We start from the raw sequence: 13,460 nt of genomic DNA, 5'->3' as shown, positions 1-13,460 counted from the left end.
CCACCAGCCAGAGTGGAAAAATCTCATAATTCATTAGATACCATAAATTACTCAGAAGGATAATTTTCCTTCACTAAAAAAGGAAAATTAGTCCTAAACCAAAGGCTGCTTTCATCCTGCTTAATAAAGTTTAAAAGCAAGCTTTGAAAGCAACCTGATCTGTGTATAATTGGAGACCCTGAAGGAGAGAATAGTGGGAGAGAAGGAAGAAAAAGTATTTGAAGAAATAATAGCTGAAAGTTTTCCAAATTTGGTGAAAGCAATAAATAGCAAGTTCAAGAAGCTTTGGGTGGGAGGGGGAAGAAAGGGAGGGAAAAAGGGAGGGAAACAGAAAAAATTAACTATACCAAGGTACATCACAATCAAATTGCTTAAAGCCACCGATAAAGAGAAAGTACTAAAGTATCCAGAGGAAAAACCTCTTACATATTACAAAGGAGTAAAGATTAGGATGTTGAGAGATTTCTAGTCTGAAACAATGCAAGCCAGAAGACAGTGAAATGACATCTTTAAAATATTAAAGGAAGGGGGAAAACAGTCCTGAAAATAACTTGATACACCCTGGAGGTATCATTTGCAATCACATTTGACATGTGTCTAAAAGCAGAAAGCTGGGTGAGCATGTTGTTTGATGATACAGAAATTTTAATCGTCTAGTTTTATATGGCATTTCACATTTTAAAATTGTTTTTATATGGGAGAAAACTTTATTTTTCACACATTTTTGAGATAGCTACGATGGGTGATTTTTATCTCTTACACAGGAAGAAGCGGAGGTATATAGGTAATATGACTTTCACAGTTTCATAAGATCCAGGAATATAATCAGGTTTCCTGACTCCCTATTCAGGACTCTCTTATAATCTACATGGTCTCCTCCTTATTAGCTGTGTATTGCTCAAAATATTTCCTAAATTTAGAGACTGTCAGAATATATAAAATGTATGGAGTGCCTTGAAAGCAGTAACACGTAATATAGTAGTTAGTTCTTTTGAATCTTGACATTTGCAAGTAGTATGTAAAGAAAATAAATTGAAAATCTTATTAAATCCCAAGGCCCAAATAGAAGATAGGAAAAATGACAGTACATGAAAGTATTATTAGACCCTGTGTGAAAAGCTGTTACAGTATTTAAACTTTCAATAACTGGGAAAAAGTGGGAAAATTTTTATGGTTATATAGAAACTTTTAATTAAAATAATGTTATTTTTTATTTTTTTGAAAAAGGTGAGAAGTTTGATTATTTTGATTACTATATTAAATTTGAGCAGAGAACCTTTTAAAAATTAGTTCAGATTAAAATGTGGCAGAAATTAGTTGGGAAGAAACTATATTTTTCTCATGTGTTTATCCTGCATGTGTGGTACGTAAAATAGAAGAATTAAATACTATTTTGGCATATTTCATTGCATCCAACGTGGCAACTTAGTTTTGACCCATCGCAGGCAGCCACATGGAGTGAATATGGTACATTGTCCTTTCTGTTTCCACTAAAGTTTCTCAAATAGTTCTTTAGAGAGGCTTTTCAACTTTTCCTATTAAAGAGAAATTTTGAGAGCTTGACTCTTAGGTCTTTATGATGGAATTAGGATTGAAAATTTAGAACCTGAAAGGTGGACAGGATTTAAGCAGAATAAGGAAGAATGTTTCCAGTTACGAGGATTGTGAGGCTTGACATGTCTTCTCAGAGCAGGGAGAGCGGTTCATGTTGAAAAGAAGTAAGAAATAATGTAGAGATATTAGGGCAGGGCTTGATTACTGAAAGCCTCGAGAAACAAGTAGGAGAAATAGGTGGATGGCACTGAAGTTAGAATTTACTCCTGGGGTAAGTGAGTTGTTTCTCATCCAATTAGAAAATAGGAATTTTTGGCACGTCGACTCAGTAATTTTTGTGTATGTTAACATTCATTGTGTTTAAATCTATATAAATACAGATTAAATGGCAAAGCAAGAATTACTTAACTGAAGAGAGGGATGTGTTTTTCTTTCTGTTTCCTAGTCTACTCCTTTACATCTGGCCGCGGGCTACAACAGAGTTCGGATAGTTCAGCTGCTTCTTCAGCATGGTGCTGACGTTCATGCAAAAGACAAAGGGTAAGTGTATCGGTTTCTTTCCTTTAATGGTTTTGCTCATGATTCTTGTGCTTTGTTTTCAACATCGGACGCTAAAGTTGTTGAGCACTAGACAAAGTCATATATTCCATTTCTTTACCGGTTGTGTAGCATTTTAAGAATATTTGTAACTTTAGTTTGACTTTATTTTCAGATTCCTACTTATGAAGGATGTGTCTCATAATAATTTTCTAAATTAGGTTAATTTTATTGCAATTCCGTTATTTGAAGTTAAACTTTGTTTTTCTCATTGCAATTATTAGTTTTCAACTCAAGTTACATTTCAGAAAGACAGATAAAACAAATTGAAAATTCTGATAGTAATATAACTATCATACTCCTCTGGTATGAAAGGACCATCTCATATTAATAAACCAAAATCATTAGTATATAGTATTCTAATTTCATTTTTTTCCTGATGACATCCTGGACATCTGAACTCGGAAAACCTAAAAGGTCCCAATGAAGGTTGATACGGAAGTAAGGCTGTGAGAACCAAAAAAGCAGTATCGTCATTTACGTATGAATCGGTATATTTTGGAAAACTTGTACCAGTTTCCTATCTAGTCTCTAGGGACATATGAATCAGGTCTGCTTTCCTATGTGATGGGCTAACATTTCTCATTATCTCACCTTAAGATCTAAAAGGTCATTGTCCTTCCTATCCAGGTAAAGTAGATTCGTATTATACTCCTCTTACTGGCAGCGTAAAGAAGAGAAGCCCTGGAGGGGGTGTCTTTCACTGTGCCCATGTCAGGGAACTTAGAAATGAAGAATGAACTCAGTACTTGAGATAATTATCAGAAGGGGAATCCATCCATTTCAAATCTGCTCTTTCCGTGCTCTGTTTCTCTCTTGCCTGCGCCAGGTTTTGTGCCATATGTGAATGGGGTCCCAGTAGTATAGGGGTACAAATGCCTGATGTCTTGGACATCTCTGTCTCCTTGTGCATGTCTGAGAGACAGATGAGTGTACAATAGGTGAATCATCGAGAGAAGTGCACCACAAAAAGGGGGTCTATGATACTTTGAAATGCAAGTTATCATAGTTTGGATATTTAATTCTTATGCTGGAAATTACCTTGAAAGTGAAACAAAATGGTAGGAATATTTCAATTCTCTTATCAACATTTTTCTGTAAATACTTGATGTAGAAAGCATGCAATTGTCAGTACATGTCCTTTGTCCTTTTGCCTAAATGCTTTTCTAATTGGTATTTTTATCATTATTAAGGTGCTTTAAAATATTTTAATATAATTATTGGGATTTATTAGATTTTTGTTGCTTGGATAGATATAAATTATTTGAAATTTTAATATTTTAATTTACCTTTTTTCATTTAGTGGACTTGTGCCTCTTCATAATGCATGTTCATATGGACATTATGAAGTCACAGAACTGCTACTAAAGGTAAGAGAAATTAAAAATACTGAATTTCATTTGCGTTTTATTAATGTGTCATGAGTTTTCATTTGTTTTTTGGCAAATAACATTTTTAAGAAAATAAAATAATTTTTTTAGTATTACCATTGTCAAAATTTTTTTAAAATTCTACTTTTTTAAACTGTTTTTAAAAGCTGAAATTAATTTAAACACTTATTGATATTTCAGAGAATTATAACTGAAATTCACAGTTAAATAAGTCTGAGTTTTATCTGATTCAGCAAAATGATTCCTGATCTAAAACTTTTTTTCTCGATTCAGCATGGAGCCTGTGTGAATGCTATGGATCTCTGGCAGTTTACGCCACTCCATGAGGCTGCTTCCAAGAATCGCGTAGAAGTCTGCTCCCTGTTACTCAGCCATGGCGCCGATCCGACGTTAGTCAATTGCCACGGCAAAAGTGCTGTGGATATGGCTCCAACGCCGGAGCTCCGGGAGAGATTGACTTGTATGTATTTATATCCTAAAGTCAGTATTGTTTGTTGCAAATTAGAGTATCTCATTTTTGGTTAGATTTTAGGTGTTTTGTTTAGGTGTTAGATTTAGGTGTTTTGTCTAACTTGGATACTATCCTTCCATTCTTATACATGTACTAGTTGATAATTCTCATTTCTGATCATATACTTTTCTTAATGATTCCACAGGAATCTTATATTCATACACTATTTTATGTTTACTCAAGCCTAACTCTAATTCCGAGGGGAAGACTCCCTTTTCCCCCCCAAGACTAATGCAGATGAGTCAATCAATAACTATTTATTGAATACCTACTATGTACCATGCACTGGAAATGCAGCAGTGTAGAACCCAGAAAAAAATCTCTGAGTTTATAGAGCTTGTATTCCTGTGCTATTGGTAATAATAGATATCTAGCATTATTGAGCACTCATTGTTTCCCAAGCTCTGCAAGCGTGCACAGTCGTGTTTTATTTCTTTTGTGTGTTACAGCCCAAGTGAAATCATTTGCCCAAATTTGCATAAGATCATTTTTATGATTTGGTAGAAGTAATCTTCTCAAATCTGATACATATTACATATATATGTAGTTTTAAATAAATTTTTTGTTTTAGATTTATAGAAAAGTTACAAAAATAGTAGAGTTCTCATGTACCCCACCCCCAGTTTCCCCATTATTAACATCTTTATTAGTATAGTACATTTGTCACAATTAACGAGCCAGCATTGACACATTATTAACTAAAGGCCAAACTCTACTCAGATTTCCTTTATTTTTACCTAAAGTTCTTTTTCTTTTCCAGGCTCTTACTCTGGATACCACATTACATTTACTTGTCATATCAAATATTGAGATATATTTAATTCTATATGTGGGCATATATTTAATTCTATATGTGGCCAGGTTAATTAAACTGGGTGTTACCTACCTAATTTTTAACTGGTCTTACGGGTATTCTCTCTTGTAGGATTCTAAGAATCAGGTAACTAGCTTTAAACACCTGAGAAAATCTTTAAATGATAACTCGAAATAAGGCATAGTCAAAATGATGGATGCTAACATGTTTTAAGTTTAAAAAGATTTTAAACTAGTCTGTGTTAAAACAGGAAAGTGTTCCTTGCAATATTGATCTTGTTTAAGTGGAAATTTTAACTTATTTTGGTACTGGAATAGATGACATCTACTAGATTACAAGCCTGCACAAACCAGATTATAACTAGGCAGATATCTTAGCAATGAATCCTTGTAGAAGTGCATTTATTTTCTCTCCCACTGCGATGACTCTGGCCATATGTTATCTTGCATTATATAGTTCATTTTTCTGTGTATATGTTCTAGCTTCCCAGTGAGATTTAAATTCTTAGAAAGACCTTTAGTTTTATTATTTTGTGTTCTTAGAACCTGTACAATGCCTTGTTATAAAATGTGTGGATGGTATTTGTGTTTGGGCCTATATATCTGCCTACCCCCGATCTACATTGTGTATGTGTTCAGCAAGTTTATTGAATTGAATTTAACTTAACTCAAAACTTATTTTTTTAATATGTTTTTCTCATTTCCTTCTGTTAGTTGATACCCTGGGCTCAGCTTTATCCCCATGTCACCATGTGACAATTTTTTCCTTTCAATCATTTTGCAGATTATGGGTATTATGATTTTATATCTCACTGGTCTGATTCTGTAAACATTAAGATTTAACCTAAATTTGTATAGCTTTGTAAAGGAAGAAATTCCCTGATTTAGAGCACTTTTTGAACTTTTCAGTATCTCCTTTATTTTATTAAGTAAGATTCTACCAATGAATTATCTGAAGAAAAGGATTTAACAAAGTTTGAACTTCTCTAACTGCAGTTGTCACCATCATGTCCACTGCTTTATACTAGGCATTTACAATTACAGAATTCTCTTGAAGAACATTATGTAGGAAACAAAAACAATATTTTAATGACACCCACGATTACAGCATTTTCATCACACATATTTTTTTGTGCTTTTTCTTGTCTGTTTTTTAATTTGTTGTTTTCATGAAGCCAAATGAACAAGGTAGCTTAGGTTCTGCACATATTAGAGCTGAAAATACTGAAAGTAGCTTTCATTCTCATTTCAAAATGCATCTAGAAAGAGAAACTTTTAAGGCATTCTGTAAAAACTAAATTTTCAGGGTAAGTGAATAATTTGAAGGTTTACCACCTTTTTAATTATTTAACTTCCTTGAGGTTTTAAAAACAAGCCTTGATGTAACCTTCACATTTAGAAGGACAATTATGCAGTTGAGAGGTTTTTTCATTCTCTGAGCTCCTTTATTCTTGAGTATTTGTCAATAAAATATTTTGAATTTGAATGTCAGTTTGGGCAGAAATATGCTATTTTTCTAAAGAACAAAGATAAGGAATATTTTACTTTTTGCTACTTAACAAAATACGCTGTTTAATTGCATTAGTGCATCATCATTCTTTAGTATTGCAGTCTTATTGTTTATGCTTTTCATAAATTTGCCTGTTTAGTTTTCTTCTGAGCCACCTTGTCTGATCTTAAAGGAGTAATTGCAAAGGTAGAATTGCATATATCATTTTGATATTCATGGAATATTTGGCATTAGGAAAAAAAGCCAGTATAATTTGAATTCACTTTAAATTTCTCTAGACTGGTGGAGGAGCTAAAAGCAAAACCATGCTTTTTGCTTGAAATCGGTTTTCATTACGTCACCTTCTATTGCAGTTGTCAGGATCCTGCTCCTTACATGTGATAGTTTATCATTCAATGAAAATCTATAATTTTGTTATTTGAAAATACTGGTTTACTTTAATTTTATTTAACCTTGATTTTGGGTTTCTAAAGTTTCAAAGTCCTATAGTATGAGGAATTTAGCAATGGTAATATACCACTAAACAAAAGGTTATAGAAAAATGTTTTTCCCTGAACCCACCATCACTTATTTTATAAATATTCATCATTCGTACAAATACTTATTGAGTACCTTATTGATATATATATATATATATCGAGCACTGTACTACTGTACTAGGTGATAAGACTACCATAGCAAATAAGACAGTGTAATATGTCCTATGATATAAAGCTAACTGCAAATGCAGTGGATTTCATAAAATGGAATCATAACCCAACAATGGGAAATGTCTGAAAGGCGTATCCAGTGTATGTAAACTGAGACCTTGAATGATGAGTAGTAGTTAATAAGGCAAGTGTGTCTGTGTGTGTCTTTCTGGTCTTTTTTAAATTGAAGTATCGTTGACATACAATATTATAGTAGTTCAGGTGTACAACATAGTGATTAAACATTTATATACCTTACGATGTGATCACCACTGTAAGTCTAGTGGCCATCTATCACCATACAAAGTTATCATGATATTATTGACTGTTTTCCCTATGCTGTGCTTTACATCCCCATGACTTACTTATTTTATAACTGGAAGTTTGTGTCTCTTTTTTCTTTTCTTTTTTTTTTTTTTTTTTGTGTCTCTTTTTTCCATTCACATTTTTCATCCATTCTCCCACCCCTCTCCCCACTGGCAATTATCACTTTGTTTTCTGTATCTGTGAGTCTGTTTCTATGTTGTTTCATTTGTTCATTTGATTTGCTTTTTTAGATTCCACATATAAGTGAAATCATACGGTATTTGTCTTTCTCTATCTCACTTATTTTACTTAGTAAAATACCCTCTAGATCCATTTATATTGTCGCAAATGTGAAAATTTCCTTTTTATGGCTGAGTAATATCCTCTGTGTGTGTGTGTGTGTGTGTGTGTCACATCTTCACATCTTTATCCATTAATCTATCGTTGGATACCCAGTTTGCTTCTGTATCTCAGCTATTGTAAATAATACAGCAATGAACATAGGAGTGCATATATTTTTAATATAGTTGTTAGGTTTTATTTTCCAACTAACACTGATTAAAAATATTTACACACCTACTTTTAAGTCCACAGTTTAGCACTCTTATTTGTATAGCCTTAAAAGTTATAGCACAAGATCTTTACGTTAAGGATCAGGGGGGAAAGATTCATTCAAAACAAAGCCTGATATATATTATATAAGTGTTTTCCTCTGTATTTTAAATACATTAATTTTTAAATGATGCTCATCTTTTTTACATCTGGTGATAAAATACTACTGCAATTTTTCATCAAAATAAAGTTTACCAGAGATATAAATGAATTTTCCCAATTGAAAATGGTACTTCAGTTGCCAATAAATGAAATTTCTCAACCTAATTTAAGTGAAAAAGAATTGGTAGTTGTCATTATAAGTAAAAATATAAAGTACTATGACATCACCTACATTGCTCCGTATAACACAAACCTGAAAGAACCAGAGATGCTTTACAGAAGTTTAGTTGGTTTTGAAAAGGCACGTGGGTGTGGGTGGGGTTTTTTGGTTTTTTTGTTTTGTTTTGTTTTTTATAACATTCTAGAAATTTTGCCACCACCACTCTGTGACTGTCAGGTTTTTTTGTTTTGTTTTGTTTTTTATAACATTCTAGAAATTTTGCCACCACCACATCTGTGACTGTCAGGTACACAAGAATGTAGTTCAAATTAAAGCCAGAAGCCAAAATGTAATCAACCTCACAGTAACAATGCACTTTCAAGGGGTACATATATTTATTCGAACTCGTGTTTTTGTTTTCCTTGGATAAATACCAAGAAGTAGAATTACTGGATTGTATGGTGGTTCTATTTTTAATATTTTGAGGAACCTGTATACTGTTTCGTAGTGGCAGCACCAATTTACAGTCCCACCAACAGTGCACGAGGGTTCCCTTTTCTCCACAGCCTTGTCAGTGCTTGTTATTTGTTGATTTTTTTCATAACAGCCATTCGAATTTGATTTGCATTTTCCTGATGATGAGTGATGTTGAACACCTTTTTGTATGTCTGTTGGCTATCTGTATATCTTCTTTGGAGAAATGCCTGTTTAGGTCCGCTTCCATTTTTTAATTGGATTGTTTTTTGAATATTCAATTGTATGAGTTCTTTATGTTTTGGATATTAACTCCTTATTGAATATATCATTTAAAAATATCTTCTCCCTTTCAATAGATTTTCTCTCTGTGTCTTTTGAGGGAAAGAGGAAAGTGAGATGGGCCCTCAAAGGAGAGGAGAGAAAAGAAAAGAGAAAAAAATTCAGTACCAGGCAGATACAAAGGCCTGAACGTGAGAGGGCCTGGAATTGTGACGTAATATATTAGGTCACACATCATTTGCTTCTTTTTAAGACAGTGTTCAGCTTTTTTGTTAATAAGTTGTCATATTAACCAAACTTGTAAAATAGAAAATAAGACTATGTGTTTTTAATAAATGAAAATTGGATTTTTATTTATGCAATTAATTTAGAAAAGCCATTTAAAAATGTTTCACTCGTATACAAATAATGAATAAAATATTGTCTTTGAAAATATTTCAAATTCTGGCACTTCCCCCAGAATTCAGTTCTTTCTTACTCTGTGGGAAGACATAATCATTATTAATATTTTGGTGACTATTTCTCTAAAATGTCTTTTTTATACCATTACTTACATTTAGTTGTGGTGGCAATAGTAGTAATAACAGTGGCAAACAATTGAGTCAACCTATCTTTCCTCTTCTGCTACTTGAATTTTCATTTAATAATACATACTTTCCTGTGGTATATGTAGATCTATCTTCTTTTAAGAGCTATTAAGTATTCCAGTGTACACGTGTTCACAAATTTTTTAACTGGTTTTCATTTGGTGGACAATTAAGTTGCTTGTTTTAAAACTTTGCCGGAATAAGTATCTTTGTATGTGTATCTTTATGAACTCTAAGCGTATAAAACAATCTTATTTCAGAGCATACAGATTTCAAAATTTTTCATTAACCTACACCCTCTTCCTTTGCACCTTTATCATCATATCGCCCTTCTGTGGCTAAAATATAGGACAATTTAAAATTAATAATTTTCCTACTTTATAATTATTCTAATGATTTTTATAGATTTTTAAATCCTTTTTATCTCAACCATTATTTCATTAACAGATGAATTTAAAGGTCATTCTTTACTACAAGCAGCCAGAGAAGCTGACCTAGCCAAAGTTAAAAAAACACTTGCCTTGGAAATAATTAATTTCAAACAACCACAGTCGCATGAAACTGCACTGGTAAGATTTCACTGTTAACCTGTTCCCTGGGTCTGTAATAGTAGTGTGAGCACAGAATAGGATTTTCATTTCAGAAACCTTAAGTAACTTTAGTATCTGAAGTGCCAGGAATTGGCATTTTAATGTTGGTTGTATTGATCTTTACATTTAGTTCAGTAGGTTATTGCTTTCATGGGTGAGAAAATACTTTACTCAATCTTGATTTGGGAATTATTTTTACTTTTGTCTTTACCCAGCCGTATTATAACAAATCTACCTTTATAGCCAATGCTTTCATGAAGTACAAAATGTGATTTTCGCTATAGAATTTTTTTTCTTGGGGTTGCTAAATAAGTACTGTATTTGTTTGCTATAGAAGATTAAAGTATTTCCAAAGATACTTGCGTCATCCTTTTGAGCAATTGTAGTCAATGGATTATTACATTCATTATAGAAAAATGGCTAAGATTATGAATTTTTTGTTCCAGACTGTACAAACTGTCTTTAAAACTATTCCTGTTTTTCCTTCTAATGTATTTTCAGAAAAATTAGTTTATTTTCATTGTCATTGATCACATTAAGTTTCAGGTAGAGCTGGTTAGATTACTCCTGAATTCAGAATTTAAATGTTTGTAATATCTATATCACAAACCTCTAAATATGCTTCAGTTAACACTCTCATATATCTGGCACAAAAAAATCAAACTGTAGTCAATACGTACTGAAAACAATATTAAAAGAATTACCAAACTGAAATGGACCAACTGTATGTGCACTTAAATATATGGCTCTCAAAAGGGTTCAAATACATTCAAGCTACACAGCATTATGCCAGGAGATACTCAAAGCCCAGAATAAACTTGACCTGCATTTTTGGAGCATTCATTTTATTCATTGGTAAATAGTGTTTTACTTTTTAAATTTTAATACAAATGTTCATATAAAATGAAGTTCAATACAAAAGGTATACATGAGGTGTTATCAAACAATAAGGTGAATGTTTAAATAAAAAAATGTATTACAGTATAAGACACATTGCCATTAAACCCCCTCAAAGCACTCCCCCTTGCTTTGAACACATCCCACCATTCTTACCAGTTTCTAAAGCAGTTCTGGAAGTCTTTTGTGAGTGTCTTTAGTTGCACTGTCGTGGCTGCCTTGATCTTCTGAATCATTTTGACTTTGGGGAAGAGCCAGAAGTCGCATGGTGCCAAATCCAGTGAATAAGGTAGATGACGACACACCGTAATGTTTTTATTTGACAGAACTTGCCCTTTACCAGAAGCAATGTGTGACAATGGAGCATTGTCATGGTGGAGGATGATTTACGGCACACTTTAAAACACATCTTCTCTCAACCGTGGCTCACACCCGACTGACTTCACTGAACAAGTTGAAACTTGTCACACACAGTTACTAAGGTCTGATGCACCACTTCCTGTATTGAAGCTCCCTGCCTTTCCGTTGGATGGGACTCGGCAGCAGCATTCACCGTATGGTTTGATCACAACAGAAAGGCTCCGTGTCACGCGTTGCTTCTGGTATGGCAACTTCTGTCAAATAAAAACATTACGGTGTGTCCTCATCCACTTTATTCACCAGATCTGGCACCATGTGACTTCTGGCTCTTTCCTAAAGTCAAAATGACCAACAACGGTAAATGTTTTGAAGTGATTCAGGACATCGAGGCAGCCACGACAGGGCAACTAAAGACACTCACATAAGAGGACTTCCAGAACTCCTTCAGAAAGAGGCAAGAACAATAGCATAAGTGTGTTCGAAGTGAGGGGAGTATTTTGAGGGGGGGTTAATGGCACTGTATCTTTTACTATAATAAATTGTTTTTAATTTAAATATTCACTATATTTTTTTATCACACCTCGTTAACAGGATAAAACATAAAATTTCTGAATACTTCTCCCGTTAAGCTCCTTGAGGTCTGTTGCCTCTCACTAGGCATATAGGCTTTTTCTTCTGTAGTGCTAGGAGTATCTCTGTGGAAGAGTTTAAGAAATATGATTTAGGTGGCTGACAGTCTAATGAAGAAGTGAGTAATCGAGTTACAGATTTTTGTAGCTTTGGAGAGGCAGTATTCTGATACCTTCAAATAAATATATACTAGGTAGTTGTTTATTGGCTAAAGAAAAAGAAAAAAAAGTCTCATTTAATGCTTAAGTTAGAGCATGGTTTTTGTCTTGCTCTGAAATAAAGGCTTATGTTTTGTATTTCCAGCATAGTTAGGAGAAATTTTGGTCAGTTCCAGAATGTAAAATATATGTGTATTTTGAAATAACAATGTCCTAAATAGTAAGCATATGCTATTTAATTCAGAAATCTACTTTAAATAGTTTATTTTAACTTATTTTTATTTACTTTACAGCATTGTGCTGTGGCCTCCCTGCATCCCAAACGAAAACAAGTGACAGAATTGTTACTTAGAAAAGGAGCAAATGTTAATGAAAAAAACAAAGAGTAAGTATAATTATAGAAGGAGTTGTTTAATTCTTAAAGGGAAAATGTAATAAACGTTAGGAAATTACCTTTTCCTTTCCTCCTCTCTATAGTTTCATGACTCCTCTGCACGTTGCAGCAGAAAGAGCTCACAATGATGTCATGGAAGTTCTGCATAAGCACGGAGCAAAGGTAAGGCACACTCCTGGAAGCGAGTGCCGGACTTGGCACGGAGTAGCGAGCTGCTCTGAAGACTGTTAATTTCTTCAGGAAAATCAAAGAGAAAAGTAATTTTATAAAGAACTGTTGGCATGTATTTGAATTCATCAGTTCTCCTTTAAAGCTGGTTTAAATCTTATTACTAATAATTACCTGTGTTTTATTGTACTTTACTGATGTTCTTCTGTAAAGCAATAAAATGTAGCTACAGTCTTGTCATTTGAAATACATTTTACCTTTACATTATTTTACATTAATACTGGAATGGATATATTTTGATAGTCAACATCAGTGATGGGTTATCAGAAAATAATTTACATGATAATCAAAATATCACTACTTATTTTAAATAACATCTGTATTCCTTCAAACTGGTAATTATAATAATTTTCTCAAATAACCTCAACAGTAAGGAATTTTAATTTGTGAAAATAGTAATATTCATTTAAGAAAAAAGAAATTAAGATCTATTAACATTTACTACTCAGATTGATGCTGGCACCTCATCAGGTCCCTGTGTCAGCCTGAGTCTGAAGTGTTTCCTGAGGAAGAATGGAGTTTGAATATGGAGGGACTGACAGTGACACACGCACTCGGCTGTTCACTTTCAGCATGTTGTGACATACTGCACTTTACATGTGTCCACATGAGTAG

General features: G+C 33.3%; 1 protein-coding gene across 1 annotated transcript in view; it reads left to right on the top strand.

Moving 5' to 3' along the window:
• TNKS (tankyrase) overlaps positions 1-13,460 on the top strand; it is a 191,699-nt gene that overhangs the window by 122,464 nt on the left and 55,775 nt on the right. Inside the window, exons 6-11 of the mRNA XM_019750527.2 lie at positions 2,000-2,094; positions 3,455-3,521; positions 3,816-4,002; positions 10,036-10,157; positions 12,517-12,608; positions 12,701-12,779. Coding sequence (XP_019606086.2) covers positions 2,000-2,094; positions 3,455-3,521; positions 3,816-4,002; positions 10,036-10,157; positions 12,517-12,608; positions 12,701-12,779 — 642 coding nt within the window. The remainder of the gene's footprint in view (positions 1-1,999; positions 2,095-3,454; positions 3,522-3,815; positions 4,003-10,035; positions 10,158-12,516; positions 12,609-12,700; positions 12,780-13,460) is intronic.

Source organism: Rhinolophus sinicus, linkage group LG04 (genome assembly GCF_036562045.2).
Source record: "Rhinolophus sinicus isolate RSC01 linkage group LG04, ASM3656204v1, whole genome shotgun sequence".
Classification (NCBI taxonomy): Eukaryota; Metazoa; Chordata; class Mammalia; order Chiroptera; family Rhinolophidae; genus Rhinolophus; species Rhinolophus sinicus.
The sequence above is the reverse complement of the archived record's forward strand: the minus strand, read 5'-3'. Positions and strand labels throughout refer to the sequence as shown.